The sequence below is a fragment of the Sturnus vulgaris genome, chromosome Z, assembly GCF_052056855.1.
Source record: "Sturnus vulgaris isolate bStuVul1 chromosome Z, bStuVul1.hap1, whole genome shotgun sequence".
NCBI classification, from domain to species: Eukaryota; Metazoa; Chordata; class Aves; order Passeriformes; family Sturnidae; genus Sturnus; species Sturnus vulgaris.
The window spans coordinates 4979932-5001622 of NC_142283.1; the positions used below are offsets into that span (position 1 = coordinate 4979932).

The window sequence follows — 21691 nt, forward strand, 5'->3', positions numbered from 1 at the left end:
GTAAGGCACAGGCCCCACATGTTTTTTTGAGATGCCCTAGCAGTGAAGCAGCAGGCTGAGCTGTGTGCAGCAGGTTTGGTACAGGAACAGGCATTCTTGGATTTAGTCAGAAGCATCAGTGGCCACAGGTCTGATTTCCTTTGCTTTAGTCCCATCTCAGTGGTCAGTTGCAGTACAGGCTGTAGGTGCTTGGGGCACTGCAACGTATGAACGATACACAGTCCCCAGACATGGCATATCCAGAAATATTTATTAGAAGAGTATACAGCTTGTGTAATATTTTCACTATCTGGATAGAATAGCGTGAGCCTGGATGGCCAATAACATAAATGTTCAGATGTCTGCTAACCAATAATATACATGATTGATTCCCTGTTAGCAACATCAAGGTTTTTTTCCCTAAGACAAGTGCTTGTATAACAATTTCTGCAAACTACTGTGCTTCTGCTACTTGTTGCATTTTAGAAACTTTGTTACATCCATTATGTCTTCACTGAATAGCTTTCTTTGCACTCTTCTTACAAATTCTCTTTGTTTTCTGTCTCCAAGTTATTCTTGGATCCCTTGAACAACAGGGTTTGGCCCACCAGGCGAGTTCGTGCTACTTTGTGACAGAGGAGAACTTCCCCGGCTATTTTGTGTTTGCTGTAAGGAATGTTGGGCTGCTTTGCATAAATTCAGAGCCCAATGCAGAACGTTTGCTTTGTGATGTCAGGGCATGGTTGCCACGTTGTTGTGGTGACATCAGAAGGTTGCCTTGGGGCACGGAAGGCCTCAGTGTCAGAGCCGCCCTTGGGCGTGCTCAGCGCAGGAGCATCCTCCTGTTCATCTGAGGGCAACTGCACAATGACAAGAGACTTGTTTTCTCTTGTGTTCCAAACTTGCACAGCAATGCTACAATGATTGAGGATCTGATCGAGGCGGTTTGCACAGTTTATGGACTTATTTATTCTGGATATTACCTGACTAACCTGGCATGTAAGTAGAGATTTTCCTTGGGTGTAACCTAACCTGGCTTTTGTATGTCTTCCTGCTCTTTCTTAGTGATTGGGTTGATTTTGAAACAGAAAGAGCATTGGGATGCCACTGATTTGGGAAAGCTCCTGCCAACATATTCAGCTAAAAATGGGATGTCTGTAGCCAGGGGTCTGTGGGCAGCATTTCCAAGGGAACCAGCAGGGGTTGCATTCCCTCCATGGAAAAGTCTGTGGCAGCAGAGTCTGACATTTCCTCACTTTGCTGGGTCAAGCAGGACAACTTTGAAAATGCAAACTGGGAGGCTATCTCAGAAAGCCTTCTAAAAATGTTATTTTTCTCTCTAATTTTCTCAAAGAATCTGCTTCATTTTACTTGCCCACTACAGGTCACCTGACACATGTATTCAGAGGTGCCGATCCTGAGGTGAGTGAGAAAGGAACCTTTGATGTTTCTAGTGTTTAAGAATTGTGAAGGAAGCTGTGAGCTTGGCCTGTGGCATTAGGGTGAGGAGGGATAGTTGGATAGGCTAAAAAAAAATCCATTTCCATGTGTGCAGCAGCAATAACAAAGGCATTGCTGGCAATTTCCTAATTTTCCTAATTTTAGCTGAAACCCTGGTTTTGCAGAGAGAACATCGCTTGCTGATAGTAACCAGGGTGAAATATCTAATTCAGAGCAATTTTCAGTGCTGTTGAATCAGTCCATTTTAATTTAGTCAGAGTGACTTAGAATCCCATTGCTATGGTTTATCCTTAGTAGACCTGGTTCTAGAGCTGAACAAAAATAAGATTATAAATGATAGGTAATGGTCTGTCCCTCATGCTTCTCTCTCTCCACAGAGCACAGAACCCACAGCAGACTCCCCTCTGGCTCCTGCTGCTCCTGGAGAAGAGGACAAAGATGAGACCAAGGATGAGGAAAATGATCACAAGCCTCCAACTGTGGTCACAGCAGAAGCTGAATATCCCGAGACAGTAAGTGCCAGTTGTGGCTGCTGCTGTCTTTAGTGCAAGACAGAGCTGCAAGTTTCTGACCAGGCAGCACTTGCTGTTGGTGGCTGAGGATGCTAAGTGCTGGCGTCCTGCCAGGACCTAGCAATTCCCCTGCCAGGCAGCGAGAGCTGGGAAATGGGCTTTGATCTGTCTTGTTGAGCCACCAAAGAGCTGGTGCCTCTAGGTGAGCATCTGGCTCCTTGCCCCAGTTAAGCTCTGTCTCTTGGCTTCTGCAGTGCTATGGCCAAAGGCACATGTGGTAGTGCTGGAGATCACAAGGTTTTGTTTGTTTGTTTTCCCTTTCTGGAAACCTGTGTTTGGCACCTGTGGAACTGGTCTGCAGTTTTCTTGAGTAATTCTTCACTTCTACTGAGTCTTTTGGCCCACCTGTCTTTTGGCTTTTGATAAACTGTAAAGAGATGATTGTGTTGTCCACGAAGCTGTGGGGAGCATTCTTGTCCCTTGTGGCAAAAGAAACAAAAGAAACACTTCTGAACCCTTCTTCTGAGGCAAAAACTAGAAGAGGCAAGATTCTGTTGCTATATTTTGTGGTGACGTCTGCAGTTTTGAAAACTGCATTGGAGCCCCAAGTCGGGTAAAGCTGTAAGTCCTTGACTGCTGTCTTGTGCTGCTGAGAACAGGAAAGAGATCTTGAAATTCCGGATGCTGTATCTTAGGTCAAATGTGCGACTTGGACAAAAGGAGCCAGGGGTGCCTGTCAACAGCAGCTGAAGATGAGGCAGCGTGTGCCCAGGTGGCCAAGAAGGCCACTGGGTACTAAGTGTAGATGTGTGTAGCACCAGAAAGTATAGTAAGAGAGAGATTATAATAGATCTATCTATCTATCTATCTATCTATCTATCTATCTATCTATCTATCTACCTATCTGTCTATCTATCTGAATCTTCCCAGCTGTGCACCTAGACAGTTGGGTGTGCAAAGCTTACCTAAAGGAATCCCTTCAGTGGGAGAGGAGAAGAGACACATTTTGTCCACAAAGTCTTAGTAGGCAGAAGTTTCCCTCTCCAGAAATGGTTGGTTTTTTCCCCTCAGAGGCCTTCTCCTCCTCCAGCCTCTCCTGCCCTGAAACCCACTGTTTATCCTGGAAGTTTCTGCCTTTCCTAGAGAGGTGGAATAATCTTATGTTCCAGGTGATTTTAGTGACTTTGGTCATACGTACGTGAGATAATCCTCAGTTGACAAAGTAAGGAGAATAAACACCTTGGTCCTCCTCCATATAATACACTAAGGTGGCTGTGGAGGCTCTCTGACCTCCATCAGAGGATCTGTGCATGCATCCTTCTCTCCTGATTGAACAGAATTTCTAACAAGAGAGTAGATGTCAGAAAGGCAGGAATGGTGGTGCAGGCCTGAAGAGAACATGAACTCCAGAAGTGTCTGTCACAAGGAGTGAGCCCACACTGGAAGCCACCTGCAGAGCCAGGATGGAGCTGTGGGACAGGGCTGGGTGTCTGTCACCATGGAAAGACAAAGGGGACAGAGCAGAAGTGGAGGGAGGCCCTCAGCAGAGCCTTGAGAAATGCCACACCTTCCCTGTCAGCTGCCTGAGAGGCTGTTGGAGCTTCAGTCCCAGATGGACCCTGACTGTACTGCCAGTGTCACTTTGGAATCTGTGCCTCCCCATGGGCAGGGAATGAGCCAGGGGAGCAGCAGCACAGTGCTTTGGGAACGTGTGAGCCCATCAGTCTCAGAGACTTGGCCCACAAATGTTGTATGGGAAGTTGAAACCCATCTCCTCTTGCTTTCTGTGCAGGCCCTTCTGGAGCAAGAGCATGAGCAGATTGCTTTATCAGAGGTGCCATGGCAGACTCAGGGAGAGCTGTGCCCAGCCCGAGAGCAGGAAGAGCAGCTCAGGCAGCAGGTGGAAGAGCTAGAGGAGAATGTCCAGGTAAGCCTGGCTCAAGCAGGTGACAGAGTGAAGGGCAGGAACAGGGACATAAAACAGAGCTCTTGGCACTGAGGAGGCCAGGAGTGCCACAGGCACTGGAAGCACAGAGCCTTGTAATCTGCAGAGATCAGGGACGGGAGGATTACAATGGAAGCAGAGGTGGGTATGAAAACAGAAAGAAGTGGCGGAATGAATTTGATTTTGAGGCTGAAAGAGGAAAAAGCTGAGCCTGGTGGCAGCTCCCTGTGATTTGCTCTGCATTTGTGTGTACAGAACATCAAGATAGAGCCACAAGGAGAGGTGCCCAAACCTCAGATTGCCACCATGGCAGTGAAGAGGAGGAACAAGGAAGACATGAGAAGAATACAAGATCACTGGAATCTCCATCGTCAGAGGGGTGATCTACAAAACCAGGTAAGGGTAAGAGTGGGTGTCATTCCACGCAAGAAACTTTCTCTCTCTTGCCGTTTACAGAACTTCAGTGAGAAGCTGCACAGAGAGCTGCAGGAAACTCAGGCTATGCTCAAGGCAAGGGAGAAGAGGCTAGAGGAAGAAATGAAAATCGTCAAAGAGAAAATTAATCTCCTCCTTCAGGAACAAGAGGCTCTAGAAAAGACAGTGAGTGAAAGAGTGATAACCACTGCAGTCACCAAACTGGTGGTTTCTGCCCTTCTTTCTTTTCCTCTACAGAGCAGCAGAGGGTTGGGTGATGCCTCTGAGTGCCATCCTGCTTTGGTCTCTATCACAGCTGCTCTGAAGGACTTCCTGGGCTGCTGAATCTCAGCTGCTGCCCTGGATGTGGCTTACAGCACCTTCCTAAAGGCTTGCATTTGAAATGGGATCTCAGGCTAATTTCTGCCAGCCGCCTTTCTGACATAAACTCGTTTCTTCTCCCAGATCTACACGAGCTCTGACATGGAACCTGCTGCAGCAGCAATGTTGTTTAATGACACTCCCAGTCCCCAGCCTGAGAAGTGGAGCCTTTTCAGCTCGTTTAGGTCCAGTGTGGCTGCAGCTGCTCAGAAACAGGAGCTTGAGGAGAAGTACCTGGAGCTACTGAGTAAGTCTGGTGTATTTCTTGTCTGAGGGACAGTGTGTTGTGTGCATGTGTCAGCATAGCTGTACCAAATGTTCCTCCTGAGTTTGGTGTTGGACTCCCCAGAGGAACTGCTGTGCTCTGAGGCAGCAAAAGAGCGTCCTGGGTGTTCCTGCTGCCTCTGAGGGCAGCTCAGACTGGCTTGGGGTTTTTAAAATTTGCTTTTGGAAGTTTTTTGGGTGTGGTTTTATTTTTGTGGGGTTGGTTTTTATTGTCCTCCATCCCAAAGGAGCTCTCCTGCTGCAGGTGTGTTACTGGTGTCATGGACTGTTATAAATACCACTACTACATCTACAGTTTGTTTTTATGAGAATACTACATTTTTGTCCTCCTCAAAGGAGAACTCCTTTGGAAGAACATCAAGTGACAGCACAAATAGAGAGCCAGATGCGTTTTTACTGTGCCCTCAAAGAGAAACAAGATACCTGTATAACGATCTGTATTTAATATCCTAGTTTTATGTTTATAAGGATATGTCCAAGAGAAACAGCTATGTGGTGTGATCAGATAAAACTGCACTGTAGGCATTTCTCAGGAGTGAGCCTCCAGCCCCTCTGCTATATATTCCTCAGACCCATGGCTCTTTTTCATACCTGATTCCCAGTCATTCCCATGTCTGTTAAAATCCTGCCCGTTGGCCCAACTCAGATCAGTCTCTAGGAAGACACATCAAGCCTTTTGTGATTCTGAAGCATAACTCAGTTAATCTGCTTCTTGACCATAACAGCTGCTAGTTCTGTGCTCTCACATAAGACCTGGTAGGGCTGAGAACAGAGCCCAGTTGATTCTGTGTCTACCATCACCTGTTGGGACAAGAAGGGCATTGATCTGCACCTCAGTGTGTCTGATCTCCAAGCCAATCCTGTTGTGTCCTGAATGGGGGCAGCAGATTGTAAGGGGCTCAAGCTGACTGTGGCTTCTTCCCATTGCTTGTCAGTGCTCCTACTTGGGCTTTGCCAGCCTTGTTGTTGTAGCTGCCCTGCCCCTGATGGCTGGTGTGACTGCAGAGGCCGGAGCCTTCCTTAGCTGGGAGAGTCCCGCTGCTACCTGGCTGCTGCAGAGCAGAGCTGCCCCGAGGCAGCAGCCCCTTGTCTGGGCTGGCTTCTGCATGGCAGGGCCTGGACTCACCAGAGGGTCACCATCTCCTCTGGGCAACTGTCGGTGTCACACCGGCGCCTGAGGAGCACTGCTGTCCTTGCCCACTCTGCCGCGCTGGGAAGATGGGGACATGTGCAGTGCTGAGAGGGCGAGCCCAACGCGAGTGACTGATCCACGCTGCCAGGGTGAAGACAAGCAGTGTGGTTCTTCGCATGGGGCACGGGCTAGGGCATCTTTGAGTTTAGCCTGCTCATAAAGGGTGAGGATCCTGATGCTGAAAGCCCCGTTGTGATTACCTATAGCATGAGCTGCTCTGGTTTACAAACAGAAAGGCATTCTTCTGGCAAACTGCTGCAAGGTGCAGAAAATGCCCTTCTCTCCTGTATCTCCCTGTGCATTGCTTCCTAGCAAGAGAGCTCTTCAAAGGACCGTCCAAAATCAGTCTCTGTGCTGGCCATCTGTGCTGCAGAGCTGCCTGTCTTGTTGCTGTTGTTATTGTTGTTGCTGTTGTCATTGTTGTCACCTAGCTGACCACAAAGGGCTCAGAGACCTAGACAGTGGGGCTGCCTTTTGTATTTCCTGGAAACTGGGATCTCTGCTTTCAAGTGAGCATCTTGCATTTTGTTTCCTTCAGGGAAAATGGTGAATATGGGAAATCCTGTGATGAAATACACTGAACTGGAAAATATTGGCAGCGGGTGAGTCCAAACACAGTTACTTCTACATGCACGTGGGCCAGGTGATTTGCTGGTAGAATGTGTATCGAGTGTGAAGTCAGGCGAGCTGCAATCATATATTCATTTAGACAGTTGGGTTAAACTGCTCCACTTCTGAGTGCCAGTCAGAATTTTTAAGTGTGGTCAGAAGGTATGGTCAAAGATACTTCAATCTTCATTGTCAGAAAGAGCAACCTACTCCTATCATAGGGGCAACAGTGCCCCTATCATAGCTGTCAAAAAACAGTTCTCAGGAACATTTCTTTCCAAGAGTTTGCTGAAGGAAATACTCCATGGTCAGGATAAGAACTGCACAGTTTAGAAACTGAAACCCCAGATGGAAGAATAATCTCTCTTTTTGAGCTGAGGCAGTAAACACCAACACTCCAGGAACAGACCCAGGGCTCATGCACTTGAGAGGAAAATGCAAGAGCTGCCTTCTGGCAGAGCCCTCCTGCATCCTGCAGATTTTAGGCACTGACAGCACAGATCTCCTGTCTGGCCTGGCTTTCACTCTAGGCTCTAAATGGCTTCTCTTTCTTTGCTTTGTTTTGTTTCTAGGACTTTTGGAGAGGTTTGTAGAGCATTTGACACTGCCACAGGAGAAGAGGTAAATGTCAACAGCCCCTGCAGACTCTGCTGCAGCTCTTGAGGGCTTTCCTCTCTGGTGTGAGCTCTGGCTGGAGCTTTGGGTAGAGCTGTGCAGCAAAGGCACAAGAAGCACAGACTGGTGCCAGCCTGGAAATTGCCTTTGGGACAGTCTTTGTCCTTCTCAGCTGCCAGAAGGAAGGCGAGGAGAGCAGCGGTTCCTTTCAGAGAAGGATGCACTCACTCGCTCTCAATTGCTAAAACAAAGGTGGTGCCTTAGAGCATCTCCCTGCTCTTTGGGGCTACAGCTTCAGAGCTGTATTCTCATTTCTGGCTGCCAGCAAATGCATCTGAATGTTACTGGTAGCTCCTTAGCCCCCTGCAGTGCTGCACTTGGGAACTGCACATAGGGAGAGATCTGCAAGGCGTCCTTAAAAGCCCCAAGCCCTGCTTAGAGCCCAGGATGTATCCAGAGAGTACCAAGGCACAGATTACTTCTGAATCCCAGACAGAGCAGCAGAGAGTGTGGGCAGAGCTTTGTGGGTGACAGTAAAGACATCTTTGTTATCAAGTGGACAGGGCAAAACATCAATGACCATGTGTCCTGTAACTGGCCCCCAAGGGAGCAGAGAAATGGGCTGTTGGAATGTCAGTTCCTAATTACTCCAATGTCTAATCACAAGGCACTTTGGCTCAGCTCAGCTGTGTCATTGCAAAATCACTCACTCCGTGTGCTCTGTGGTTTTGTGCCACCAGCTTCTGAAGTTACTGATTTCCAATGTCATTTTAGGTGGCCATAAAGAAAATAAATCTTCAAGGACTGACAAGTAAGGAAGTAACCATCAATGAACTCATGGTCATGACGAAGAATCGGAATTCCAACCTGGTCAACTATTTAGACAGGTGAGTGGTTATGGTCTTACTCCATGAATGTTCATTTATGTACCACAAACATGAGAGATCAAAAACCCGCATTGGTCACTGGAAGAAAATAGAGCTGTTAATTATTGCATCATCATTATTTCTCTGCTCATCTCCAGTGGCTGGGAAGAGAGTGCATCTTATCTGCATGAGTCTTCCCCAGCACAGATAGTTTAAAAATTGTTCAAAACCTGGATCTGCTCTATTGTAGTAAGTCAGTAGCCTGTAAGTTCACTGCCTCCATGGTGTTGGGCTTGATTTTTTTTCGAGTCTCCTACATGCTGATGTAGGAGAATCTCTAGGAATCCTAGAGAGGATTTCCCTTGGATTGTGTCCCCTCTTTTCCATTGCTGTGCCTGCCAGGGACACTAGGTGCTTTTTTTCCAGAAATACCATGTGTGACAGGGTTTTTATCTGGGCTGTTACTAAACTGCACTTTTCACTTGCTGGCCATCTAACACATCTCTTTTTCACAGATGTGTCATTCTCCTCGAGACAGCACAGACTGCAAACACTGCACAGCCTAGAGGGAATGTCTATTCCTTTCATTGTGTCCTCATCACAAAGAGACCCAGGAACAACCATGAAGCTTGTCTTTTCCAAACAGCAACACAGCCATGCACGTTCATATCCACAGCCTTGTTTCCTTCTTTCAGCTACCTTGTGGATAAGCAATTCTGGCTGGTGATGGAGTACATGGATGGAGGCACTCTGAGAGATGCCATCAGCAAGATGTACCTGTCTGAAGATGAGATGGCAGCTGTCAGTCGGGAGGTCAGGGATTCCACCTGTGCTTCCAAGGGCTTGGTCAGGATTGTTTGGGAAACTGGGGCTCAGAACTGCAGAGATTTCATGTGCCAAGCTTTGTTTCTGTGTTACTAGAATGCTATGTGCAAGCAAGAGCATTTCAAGTGAATTGCGTGGCAGTGTGCCTGCATTCATTGTACTCTGTTCTTCTACTTTGATCTCCTGCTGTTAAATTCTTGCTCTGTCTCTTGTATTTGTATTTGCTGTTCTCCACTTTGCCTCTCTATGCGTTTACGTCGAGCCTGTCTGGACTGCATTCCTTTCCTGTAAAAGCAAAGGTACTGGTGGCAGAATTTGAAAGCAATGGCAAAGAAAAATACTCATTTCTCTCAGACCTCAGCTGAAAAAGATAATAGTTCACCCCAAATGGCATTTGCTTCTGAGAAGTGAGTAATGTGACACCCTTCTGTTTCTGTTTTCTCTCTCAGTGCCTGCAAGGACTGGATTTTCTTCACTCAAATCTTGTGATCCACCGAGATGTGAAGAGCAGCAACATCCTTCTCAGAACCGATGGCTCTGTCAAATTGGGTCAGTACATTCTTGGTCAGGTGCAGAGTTCTGAGGATATGAAGTGTGGAGCTGCTTTTGAGTGACTGCTAGTTCCCCCAGAGTGGTGCTGGTGGGAGTGCAGGGGCCCCTGCTGCAAATGAAGGCACAGTTGCAACGTGCACAGAGGCATCACAAGGAACAAGCTGTCCAGAAAGGCACTGCTTTGTGGGTGTGTCCCTTCCAGAGGGATGGAGTTGTAATCTAAAGCTTCAGGGGTATAAAATCCACTGCTTGGGGCAGTGTAAAAAACTTGGGGATTTTTGAAATGGCCAATTCCATATTTCCTTGGCTAAAGCCCTGAGAAAACAGAGCAGGGACAGATTTTAGCAGGGAAGGGAGTCTGCACAGTGCACTCTCAGACCTACAGTGGAGAGTTCTTTTGCTTGGTTTTCTAATTGCACAGTATTTCTTGTTCTCCCCAGCTGATTTTGGCCTTTCTGCTCAGCTCATCCCTGAGCGGAATCAAAGGTGCTCGGTGACTGGGACTTCTGGGTGGATGGCGCCTGAAGTTGTGACAGGTCAACCATATGGCCCCAAAGTGGATATTTGGTCTTTTGGAATTGTGGGAGTTGAAATGGTGGAACAAAAAGTTCCTGACTGGAACCAAACTCCTGTCTGGGTAAGGTGCAAATACTTACTCATCCCACTGTCTTTCTCACCTGTCCCATGTTCTGTGTGCCACTGGACAAAATCCCATTGCCATCTGCTGGCACCACTTCCACCAAGGTCACCTTCTAAAAATGTCCCTGCAGCACATCAGCATGTGCTGTAGTTTGGTTCATTGGTTCAGTGGTTGGTAATTGATTCAGTTCAGTTGAGGAACTCAAGCCTTACCACACACAAACACTCCCCAGCTCTTTCCAGGCAACACTCTGCTTTGAGTTTCAAGTCATTCCAACTCTTTTGTCTGTGCAGATGGACCTAATATGACAAAACATGAGTCTCAGAGCTGGTGTTATCTCTGCAGAAATGAAGGAAAGAAACTCAAATTAAACAAAGTTTCTAAAACAGTGGTTTTTTAGAGATTAAGTGCACACCCTGTGTACGTTCTTGTCATGGGAACGTTGCCTGAAACCTGGGCATGAGGGAATAAAGGCCATAGAGTCTCTTCTGCTTCTTATGCAGTGTTGCAGAAACCCTTAATGACCATATTTCTTTCATAGCCCAAGCCACGTTCTCCACATCAAGCCAGAGCATGGTGATGGGGAGAGCCTGCCAAAACCTCTCATTTGTTTCCTGGCACTTTCTGGGATGGGCATACCATTAATGCATTCACATGAATATCCAAATGAGCAGAGGATTACCAAAGGGATGGCACTTCTGCTGTTTAGAACATGGAAAGCTTTTCTTTTCTGCATATTGGAAGCTGAAATTTTCAGACTGCTGAGAGACAGAGCTGCAGGTGGATCCTATGTGCCCAAAGAGGCATTTTCATCCTAGTACATTTGTGCATGCATCTTAATGTATCTGTGTTGAATTTGAGATTCCAAGTGTTGGTTCCTTATCTGAGCAATAACTCCCTTTTATATAATACTTGAAAACAGTTAAAGAAAAGTCCCTGTTCCAAATAGCCTGTCAAACGGGTGTGAATCTTCACAGAACTAAACGTGCTTTTGCTGATGTAGTTCCCACTAACAAGGTTAGCCAATGAGATCAGCTGCCAAGGTGAGATCCCCTGCATGTTGGAAAAGCTGTGGCTGCTTCGGGGTTTCAGTGTTTTCTTGGTACAGCAAAGTCATCTCAGCCTCTCTGCCAGGGCAGAAACTGCCAGTGCAGAGTGCAGGTTAAACAATGGCATCTGGGAGAGCAGTGACAGATGTGAAAGGAGCAGGCTGAGCCTCGTGTTTCCTTTTTCTCCAGCCTCAATTCCCGATAGCCACAGGAGGGAGACCAAAGCTGCGGCAGCCCAACCTCTTCTCGCCTTTGCTGCGGGACTTCCTGAGCTGCTGCCTGCAGACAGACGAGGCTCGGCGCTGGTCTGCCAAGGAGCTCCTGCAGGTAAAATGCAAAGGGGCTGCAGGTGAAAGAGTGTCCGTGGGATGGGCTCCTCCTCCACTGGAGGCCAAGGCATCAGATCAGGCCCCTCCTCCTCACCTCCAATCTTGTGCTTTTCAAATGAAAATGGTGAGGAGTCCTAGCCTGGGCTGGGCTGGGAGGGAGGTGCAAAGGTCATCTGGTCCAAGTGAGTGACCTGCAATGAGCAGTGTTGCATCATGGTCCTTAGAAATACTCAATCCCCTTTTCACTTAAAAATAGTACCCCTACCTTTAAAACACCAAGTTTGGAAAGTCATAGTCCATTGCTCTTTTTCTTTTTCCCTTTTTACAGCATCAATTTGTAACATCGGCCAAGCCTGCATCCAGCCTGGTGCCACTGATCCTGTCACTGAAGAAGTGGAAGGAGGAGAGTGGCAATCCATTCAGGACCATTTTCTCCAATACGAGCCTAGAGTAGGAATGTAGAGTAGGAATATAGAGTAGGATTATAAATAAATAAATTTTCTGAAACCTCAACTCATTTGGAAGATACCCCTCCTTCTGAGCCTGTGAGAAAGTTCAACATTTCCTTCTGAATTGTCAGTTGTTTCTTCATGCTGCAAAGTGACATTTCTGGCTTCTTTGGTGTGCTTCAAAAGTGGGGAAGGCTCTTCTTTATTCATTCTCTCCGGACCACAGTGCCTTTGGAATATGGCCTAATGGCCAGGTTTTGCCCAGCCCTGGTGCTTCTTTTTGAGACAGAAGGGGAAATGGAACTTGCAGGCAAAACCAAAGGAGTGGTGCAGCCAAATCTCCCTGTGCAGGTGCAGGCCTTCAGTCGTGAGTGGGCAGAGGCAGGCTGGAAGGAGGCCCTTGGAGCTGCAAGAGGCAGCAGCCCGGCCCTGGGTGCCTCCTCCTGGCACCGGGCGAATCCTCTGCTCTCAGAGCCAAGCTGGCAGCTGGCTGGGCCCCAGGGGAAGCGCAGCCGTGCTGGGCACAGCACAGACTGGTGGCATTGGCCCCCTGGAGTGTGGCCAGCAGGAGAGAAAGGCAAAGAGCAGCCCAGGGCTGGTGCCCTGGCTGAGCATTGCCCCTCTTGGGCCGGCTGCCCTGTAACTCCTGGGCAAGGTCAGCAGTGTGTGCAGCACTCTGGGCACAGGGGCAGGGAGCCGGGCTGCTCCGTAGGCTCCAGCACAGGGCAGCGTCCTTCAGGCACGGCACTTGTGCCAGGGGAACCGAGGCCAGCGGGAGGCAGGGACAGCTTGTCAGGTCACAGCTGCAGGAGACAGTGCCTCACACAGCCCTGCGAGGAAGCGCCTGCAATCCTGGACTTGTGCACGGAGCCACAGCAAAGGTGTGAAATGCAGAGTGCTTTGCAGAAATATTCAGGGGCACCAGGCCAGCCTGCTTTGTGCTCTCTGCAGCACAGCAAGCACTGCGCAATGCAGCTCTGAGCTGCTGGGACAGACAAGTTAGAAATGAACCAACTCTTAGATACAATTAAATGGGACAAACTCATCAAAGCAAAAGAGAACTGTTTCTTAGTATGGATTCAGCTGAGCTGAGTGTGTGTGTCCCTCCCCCAAAAGCCGAACACACACACACACACTCCTACAAAATGCTGCTTTTTATTGCCGTTCCCGGCTGGGGGCGGTCACTGTCCCCTTTCCCATTGGCTGCACACCAGGGAACTTACATTCTCTCCTGACCACCTACTTTTCTGTCTGTCCCCTGCCCTCTTATCCTACTTTCTTTTTGGTTTGGTGTTCAACCCCGCCCCACTCTCAGCTCACAGCAACACCCAAGAAATTAACTAGAACAAATCCAAACCAGAAATAACAACACCTAGAACCAACGGCTCTACATTAATAATGTATAATAAGCTCTACATTCACTTCCATATTGTCAGTTGTTTGTTAAATATGAGAAGTTCTCTTTCATGATTTTTTAATGTGGTTTGGAATTGGATAAGGGTCTCCTTCATTCACAAACTCCAGACCAAACTGCCTTTGGAATATGGGCCACTACACAGTTTTTGCCCAGCCATGGTACTTCTAGATAAGATGGCAAGGGCAATGGTATTTGCTGCCAAAATCCAATAAAGTATGGGAAAGCCAAAACATCCTGTGGTGATGAAGGCCTCCAGCTGTTACTAGAAATCAACAGAGTTCCTGCCAAATGATTACTTATTACTAAGTGCAATCTGTTTGCCTGGATGAGAGTCTTGCTCATCTGAAAAAGCAGTGTCTTCGTTTTGATTTGCTAATCTAAATAAACTCATTTTTCTGTTGTGGGATGGAACCAGGAGCAAAAGAGCAAGGCAGGCCTAAAACTTAAGAGAGTATAAAATAGAAATTTATTAACTACACAAACAAAGAGAAGGAAAAAAACCCCCAAATTCAGAATAAGATTTTCTTCAGACTACTCCTTCCTTCCCTTTCCAAACCTTCATAACAACAAAAAAAACATATAGCAAGTATTTTGGTCAGTCCCTAATTTAGTCTTTTTCAATTCACTTCCGGAGAGAGAAGCCTCTTTTTGATGAAAGCTGTAGGGATTTTTCACAAGAAGGAAGAAAACAGTCCTCTCGTGGTTTCATTTTCACGATTTGCATCCACCCTGACCTGCAATCGTGACGCTCCTCCCAACTCCACAGCCTTCCCAAAGCTGTAGATGTGGGCCATGTTTATTTCATGGGGTATTACTTTTAAGAATGAAATGTTCCACAGCAAAGGTTTTCTTTATCTCTTTTCTTTCTCTTCATGCTTCATCCTCAGAAAACCGAGATCCCCTTCTTTCCTCAGGGCAAAAGATTCTTAACACAGGTACTTTTTGGTCAAATCATCTATCAAATGGAACATCTCCATCCCCCCATGTCTTTTTCCATGGTTTATAGGAATATTCAGTACATCACTTCATCCCTACAATTTACAAAAAGATTTTCAGCCATTTCACCATCTTCTCATTCTTCTTCCATCTAAAAAAACTTAGCTCTTATGTTACTGACTTCAGAAGTCTTATTCCCTTTCATATTCAAAGGAAGGCCGGAGGCTTTGCAAATCTTATCTGAGCAGTAAAGAGTTAAAGTTTAACACAACTCCAAGAGTTGGGCCAGGCCCAGGCCGTGCTGGGTGAGGGTGGCTGAGGTGTCACTCAGCCTTTCTGGGGCTGGGCTGCAGCCCCACCCTGCCCATGGCCACCCGGGCAGGCCCGGCCCGGCCGGCAGCAGCAAGAGTCGACCTCCCCCCCATGCCAGAGCCACAGGCCCGTGGAGGAGGAAGCTGTGAAGGTCTCATCACACAACTTTTTCTCCTCCTGGCCATCAGGTCCCCCTCATTGGCAAACGAGGCCCAAGTGGCGCCCTGAGCCTCCCCCCCGCATGGGGGAGGGGGAAGCTCGGGTTGGTGTCACCTGCTCAGCTACAGGAAAGACAAAGAGACTCAGTTCCAGATTACCTCCTTCAAAATGTGTGTTCACAGAGAGAACTAACTTTCTCTCATTGGCTGTTGCAGGTGTCCCAAGCCCCACAGAGGAAATTCCCTTAGATAGAACTTCTCTCTGAGTTTCTTCTTCCTAAGTCAACCCATCACACAGCCCACTGTTAAATGATCTCTTTACTTATCCATTAACTCACCTGCCCATGCAGTAAAGTGATTTATTTCCCTTGTTTTTAAACTCAGCTAAAAGCCTTCAATAATTTGAAGCACGCCAAGTAAAGCAAAGCAAAATTATTACACTGGAATTTATGTCACTTATTCTTCCAAAAGGGAAGTATTACCTTTCCCAGTGGCTACACAGATTCAAGGACACAGCTGACCCCATCCAGTGGTACAGGAGTATGACAGGGAAGCCAGAAAAGGAGTTGAAATGAAGAATCATCTTTCCAAAGAGATGACTGTGAGAAAAAGAAAATTAATACTTTAATAATACCATACAGAATATAAAGTAGCTAATAATGTTGACCCATCTGGAGTCAGCCTAAAGAAAGAGGCACTTCAGGGAACACACACTGCTTGCCCAGCAGCAGCAACACCCTGCCCATTTTGGAAGAAGAACCCAAATGGAGCAGTTTCACATGAGGTCAGCTGCTGGACAAACTGCACCTCAGGGGTCCTGCTGTCCCCTCCAGCTGCAGCCACCCAGGCTGGGTGTGCTCAGCCAGCCTCTGCCCACTCTGAGAGCCAGAGCTGAGGTTTAGAATAAAGGCTGGCACTTGCTCAAGGCCTCAAGAGCAGAGTGGCTCAGCTGTGACACAGCACCAGGAGCCCTGCACGTCCCTCATTTTCAGGAAGGGTTTGTGCCTCCCCATGCTCCCCATGGCCAACACAGCCTCACATGTCACCCTGCACTGTCACTGCTCTTTAAACCTGAATCCCCAACATTTAATTCCCCCTCCTCAGCTGGCTGTAGAGTGTCCAAAGAGAATAAACGTTCATTAAAAAAAGCTGTTGTAGTAACATGAAAGTCTAAGAAGATTATCCTAACACTTTGACTAAGCAAATTATTTTAATTTTCATGCTGAAATGCTTCTAATCCAATTGACTATTAATCCACAAATGCCTGAATGAATGGTAGTGACATGTAATTTATTTGTAATGACTTAAACTATATTTCTATTTCAGTGAACATTTGACCTTGTTTCCTCACTTACACACCAATTCTTTGTCTGGGTTTGAAAGACAGGTATTTTAGCTAAGGAAAGGCGACAACCCCTTTCCTGAGATGCAGAGTGCAACCCCCTCCCTTCTAAGTATTATAGTTTCAAATCAGAGGCCTTCAGGCAGGAGATATGGGGATAGGAATAACAGTTCTTTACTGGTGTCTAACAAGGCAGAAAAAACAACAACAGCTATAAAAATTGACAACAGAACAGAGCAGTCTAGCTCAGCTCCAGTCCCTTTTGGCCGCAGGCCGTCTCCCTGCGCTCAGTTCCCGGTGCTGGGGGCAGGGCAGGTCCCGCGCAGTTGAAGAGGGGCTGCAGTGATGGCGGCGGCCCAGGGCTGAGAGGGATGGGGGAGAGACTCCCCCCTCACGGTGTCGGTCGTGGTGCTCGGCAGAGTGCCTGGAGGTAGTAGGGTGAGGTGGGAGAGGAGCAGAGCGATGTTCGAGGGCAGGGAACGTGGCTCTCGGCGCTGGGATGGAGGGGAAGATGCCAGATCGGAGCACAGGGCGTCCTCCTCTCACTCCACGAGCCAAGCGAGAGAGCCAGAGCCCACCCCAGACCCCTGTCCCACCTTTCCTTTGCCGGTGTCCCCCTATCCCCCACCCCTCTGCAAGAGAAAACTATTGCTACTAAGGTGTAGCCACAAATACTTACCGTAACAATGGGAAAAATTCCACAGAAAGAAAAGGGAACAATTCAACCCCCAACAATTCCCCTTTCTCCCATTTGACCTTGTCTGCTTTCAAGTTGGGAATTCTTTGCAACCCCAACCAAAATAGTGAAGCCACTCAATCTAACATCTTTTTCCTCCCTTCAGCTATGCTGAACACAGAGCGATTTTGCTTTCACTGGACAAAGAGGAAGAGTTTCCCACAGGATTCCTCAATTCGGACCCATTTCTGAAAGATCCTGCGCTTGTCTTGACGGTTTGCGAAGGCAGAAGGATGGCTGCAGGCAGGGAAAGACAGAGAGAAAGGGTTTGCAGCTGGCGCCGCGGTGCCCTGCGGTGCCCGGCCGGCCCCGGGAGCCGCCCGGCCCGCGCTGGGCCCGCAGCCCCGGCTCTGCCGCGCTCGGCCCCGCCAAGTCCGGCCCGCGCGGGGCCGCGAGCGGGACCGAGCGCAGCGCCCCCCTCAGGCCGCGCGCCGCCGGCGCAGCCGCGGCCGTTATGGCGACACTCGGCGATCGGCGCCATGGCGGAGCGGCCGCTGCCCGCCGGCCTCAACGCCAGCACCTTCCCCGCCAAGCTCTGGCGCCTGGTGGACAGCCCCCGCGTCCGCTCCGTGCGCTGGGACAGCCGGGGCCAGGGGCTGCTCATCGACCGCTCCCTCTTCGAGCGGGAGCTGCTCAGCCCGGGCAGTGCCCACGCTCCGGCCCCGCACACCTTCAGGGCCACGCAGTTCCGCAGCTTCGTGCGCCAGCTCTACCGCTACGGCTTCCGCAAGGTGCCGGGCTGGCTTGGTTCAGCTGTGCCGGGCGATGCCGGGGCCTGGCTCCACTACACGAATCCCAGTTTTCGCCGCGACCGCCCCGACCTCCTGCTCCGCATCCAGCGCCGGAGCGCGGCCAACAGGCAGCGGCTGGCGGCGGGGCGGGAGGGGCGCAGGCTCCCACCCCGCGGCTCCCAGCAGCTCCCCAGGGCACGGCCACTGCCGGACGGGCCGGACGGGCGCAGTCGCTTCAAGCCGCTGCCCAGGGCGCGGCCGCCCAGCGGCTTCCACCTGCTGCACAGGGAGCGGCCGCTGCCGGCCCGGCGGGAGGGGCCGAGCCGCTTCCAGGAGCTCCACGGGGAGCGGCCGCTGCCCGCCGAGCGGGAGCTGCTCCGGGTGCCGCCCTGCCACTTCCTCGGGCTCCACGGGGAGCGGCCGCTGCAGCTCGGGCGGGAGGGGCCCCCCAGCCGCTTCCAGGAGCTCTGCGGGGAGCAGCTGCCTCCGGCCGACCGGGAGGTGCTCGGGATAGAGCCCTGCAGCTTCCAGCAGCTCCACAGGGAGCAGCAGCCCCCAGCCTCCCACCTGCCAGGTAGGAAAAGAATTCCAGCCTTGCTTTTCCAAAAGGTCATGAGAAGTGACCTCTTAAAGTATTTTTCCGCACTGCTCTGTCATTGTGAGACAGAAATTGTCAAGCCATTAGGAAGGGGGACCTAGAAGGCCAAAAGATCCTTTGCCTGGTTTTCCCTTGTGCTTCCTGGGATGTTTGATCCCAGGCAGCAGTAGAGGTCTGTTTTGCAAAGCCACATTGTGGAGCCTGACTAATGTGTTTGGATTCCTGCAGCCACACCAGGCACTTCAGCCCCCAGTGCTCCACCTGGTAGTGCTGGTTGTGCAGCATCGACGGCCTCCAGCTCAGCATGGAATGCACCTGTGGAAGATGAATCCCCAGCAGCAGATCTAGGCCTTGAAATAGAAAAAATGATTCGGGAGATCAGGAGATCCCTGCCTCAAAGGTCACCCTCTGCTCAGGTAACCCCATTGGATGGGAATAAAAGAGGCTGAACTGAGAGCTTTGGAACCTTGTTACGTGGCTGAGAAGCAAAGGCTTCTTGAAGTTAATTTGTTTAATTATTCTATAGATATCTAATTATTCTTGGGAAAGTAGGATTTCTAAAAGAAGGAGGATGAAAAAGTCTCCCCACCTTAGTGACGATGAGAGGTGTGAGCCTGTGTTGGCCACGCTTGGTTGCTCCTTTTCCTGGGAAGAATGCCTCGTGCAGGGACATTTGTGGTGATGCTTTGTAGGTTCTATCAGGCTATGTTTGAGAAAGAAGAGTGTTTGGAAAATGCCACTGAAGGCAAAGTGTCCTGACAGGGAGGGGCATGTGAGAGGTGCCTCAGTTCCAGCAGCAGATGTGGGCTCTGCCTCTTTGTGTTGGAAGGCCAAGGCAAAGCAAGGGCTGGGCTGCAGCTGCTGCTGCTGTGTGAGCCCTGCCATGCATGTAGGTGCTCCTAGAGCTGTGTTTGGGGATGGGCTGGAGCTGCAGCTTTCTGTCCTTTTGTTTGACAGATTCAGTCTTTGGATTAGGAATCCCATTTCTCTTAACTCTTCCCAGACTTGCCTGGAGTGTTGCCAAGGCCTTTCTGCAGTTATTATATGTGTTGGCCAAAGAATGCCTCTCTTTCTATTGATGTTCTGACCCCACTGGCTGCAGTACATGTATGATTGAGGAAGGGCAGACTCAGAGGGGGGAGTGGGATATTTTGGATTTACTAATGTTTTATTGTCAAGTGGGATGTCTTTTGTCTTCTGTAAACTCACACATAGCAGTTTTCAAAAGCATTTTATTCCATACTAACAGGAAACATTACAGGCTCTCAACCCTCTTTAGACTCTTTAGGATTTTGATGGATGAGCTATTTCAAAAGAGATGGGTTGGTTTGGTTTTTTTACCCTCCACATTTACAGATTTTAGCCACTGGAAAATTTGATCCTGGAAATACCCTGGTCCATAAATGTCATCCATATGGGGCAGCAGTAAAGGGCTCCAAAAAGCACCACCTGGTGATGGATTGTCTGAGTGGTTGGGTTGGGGCGGTGACACTCGCAGCCAGAAATGAGATGTGTGCTTTTGGTGTGTGTTTGCAGCACACAGCCCTGGGCAGTGCTGGGAGCGAGCTCTGCCCTTGCTGCCAGCCGTGTTGTCAACAAGGAGGGCCCCTGGCTTTCTGCTGGCTGATTTCTTACAGCTCGTGGGATGAGCCAGGGTCAGGATGTGAGGGCGCGTCTCCTCGCTTGTTGTCTTCTCATTTTCTGTGTTCATGTTTTGCCTCAAAGATCATTTTGTAAGAGCTTCAGTTTCACCTTGGCCACCCAAATCCTGAGTTTAAAATGCTTGTCATGGGAACCGTGTGGGCAGTGTTGCCCCTTTTGCTCCATGTCCTCTGGGAGTGGAGAAGGAGAGTTCCTGTATCCCTGATGTGATTCCAAGAAAACAGTGAGTGATCTTTGGGTTTCTTTCTTTCTGTTTCTCTTTCAAGGGGAATGTTAATGTTGCCCCTGAGTCGTCAGGGAAGGAAGCTCTGAACAGGGCTGCAGCAGAGGAATCTTCATCTGGCACCGAGAGCTGCAGGAACAGTTCCCCAGAGCCTGAGGAGCCTGGTAAGGAGAGAGCCCACATTGGTTTAGAGAGGTGTGAGACGGCTGCTCTGAGCCTGCCTCTCACAGGAAGGGAGATGAGTAGAGTTGAGCTCTTGTCTGCAGGGTTGGTGCTTCCCGGTGCCTTTAGTTCAAATCCTGCACAGACACAACCTCCCTGAGCCCTGCCCTCCAGAGGCTCTCACATGGAGTCCTCTGCTGTGGCAAGAGAGCAGGGAATAAACCTGACCTTGTGGGAGTTGTGTTACCAAGTCGGGTGTCCCAATTTGGTTTCATAACTCGGCTCACAGCACCCTTCAGCTTCAGCCATTTCAGTGGGGACTGAGGTCTCTCTGTCAGCACAGAGAAAGAACAAGGCTGGGCTTCTTTGTGGGAGCTGGGACTGTCTATGTTTCAAGCTCTCATGGGTGCTATTTGCACTGTGAGTGCTGAAACTTTATCGAGGTATTGCAGTGCTTTACACAGTTTTGAAAATGTGAAAGGATCCCTTTTCTCAAAAGATCAGGCTTCAAATTCCAAGTGAGAGTCTGCCTTTCAGACCATCTTGAACAGTCCCTGATAGAAGGGCAATTGGTGCCTAAGGGAAACACGCACAAGGGCCAATATTGACTCAGTGTTCCCTTTGCTTCCCAGATCCATTCTGATGGACCTCTCCAGGAGGGCTGCCCTGGGTGGCAGGGAGAGATAGAGGGAGGGCCTGTGACCATCAGGCAGGTAAAATCCCTCTGCTAAAGTCGTATTTATAGATATGTATAGTTAGATTTATATATCTATATAGTTACGTTTATAAATAGGCGTAGTTGTATTTCTATCTGGGAGTTTAGTTACATAGATTGATACCTGTATACATACAGGCCTTTTTTTAACCTCTTTTCTCCCTCGGATGCCTTTTTCACTGCTTGTTTTCCCCCTGTGCCCCCTCTGTCCCCTCTCCCTGTGCTGTGTCCGAGCTGGCGGCCGGAGCAGAGCAGCAGTTCCAGCCCCGGGTGTCCCTGGAGCGCTGGGAGCTGCCGGTGGCCCCAGGCACTGTCCCCTGAGGAGCTGCTGAGGGACGGTGAGACTGAGGGGGCTGAGGAGGTGGTGACACTGAAGGGACGGTGACCTTGAGGTGCTGGTGGGGCTGGGGGTGTGGGGCAGCACAGGGCGATGGTGGCACTGAGGGGACAGGGAAGTGGCACAGGCTGAGGGGGGTGGCGGGGTCTAAGGGGATGGGATGGGTCAGAAGGGACTGAGGGGGGTGAGAGGACTGCGGGATTCTGAAGAAACTGAAGGGGACTCGGGGTTTGCCGAGAGCATGGCGGGGCTGAGGGGA

At 49.4% G+C, this 21691-nt stretch overlaps 2 protein-coding genes across 2 annotated transcripts; both read left to right on the top strand.

Annotated features, from left to right (window-relative positions):
- The first annotated feature begins 1187 nt into the window (after nt 1-1187).
- Nucleotides 1188-8344, top strand: LOC148219606 (serine/threonine-protein kinase PAK 3-like). The gene is made up of 8 exons (XM_088156162.1): nt 1188-1401; nt 1818-1952; nt 3745-3879; nt 4153-4497; nt 4777-4939; nt 6708-6771; nt 7351-7399; nt 8168-8344. Exons 4-8 carry the CDS (start codon nt 4204-4206, stop codon nt 8282-8284), a joined length of 687 nt encoding a protein of 228 aa, XP_088012288.1. The 5' UTR covers nt 1188-1401; nt 1818-1952; nt 3745-3879; nt 4153-4203; the 3' UTR covers nt 8285-8344.
- A 9139-nt stretch (nt 8345-17483) lies between these two features.
- On the top strand, nt 17484-21023 carry LOC148219607 (uncharacterized). The gene is made up of 4 exons (XM_088156380.1): nt 17484-18309; nt 18562-18749; nt 20262-20382; nt 21013-21023. The coding sequence occupies exons 1-4, from the start codon at nt 17484-17486 to the stop codon at nt 21021-21023; spliced, it is 1146 nt and encodes a 381-aa protein (XP_088012506.1).
- Nucleotides 21024-21691: the final 668 nt, after the last annotated feature.

Coding starts and splice junctions, on each gene's coding strand:
- LOC148219607 (XM_088156380.1), top strand. CDS start 17,484: ATGGCGGAGCGGCCGCTGCCCGCCGGCCTCAACGCCAGCACCTTCCCC. Junction 18,310..18,561: donor CCCAGCCTCCCACCTGCCAG/GTAGGAAAAGAA, acceptor GGATTCCTGCAG/CCACACCAGGCACTTCAGCC. Junction 18,750..20,261: donor AAAGGTCACCCTCTGCTCAG/GTAACCCCATTG, acceptor TTCTCTTTCAAG/GGGAATGTTAATGTTGCCCC.
- LOC148219606 (XM_088156162.1), top strand. CDS start 4,204: ATGGCAGTGAAGAGGAGGAACAAGGAAGACATGAGAAGAATACAAGAT. Junction 4,498..4,776: donor AAGAGGCTCTAGAAAAGACA/GTGAGTGAAAGA, acceptor TTCTTCTCCCAG/ATCTACACGAGCTCTGACAT. Junction 6,772..7,350: donor CTGGAAAATATTGGCAGCGG/GTGAGTCCAAAC, acceptor TTTTGTTTCTAG/GACTTTTGGAGAGGTTTGTA.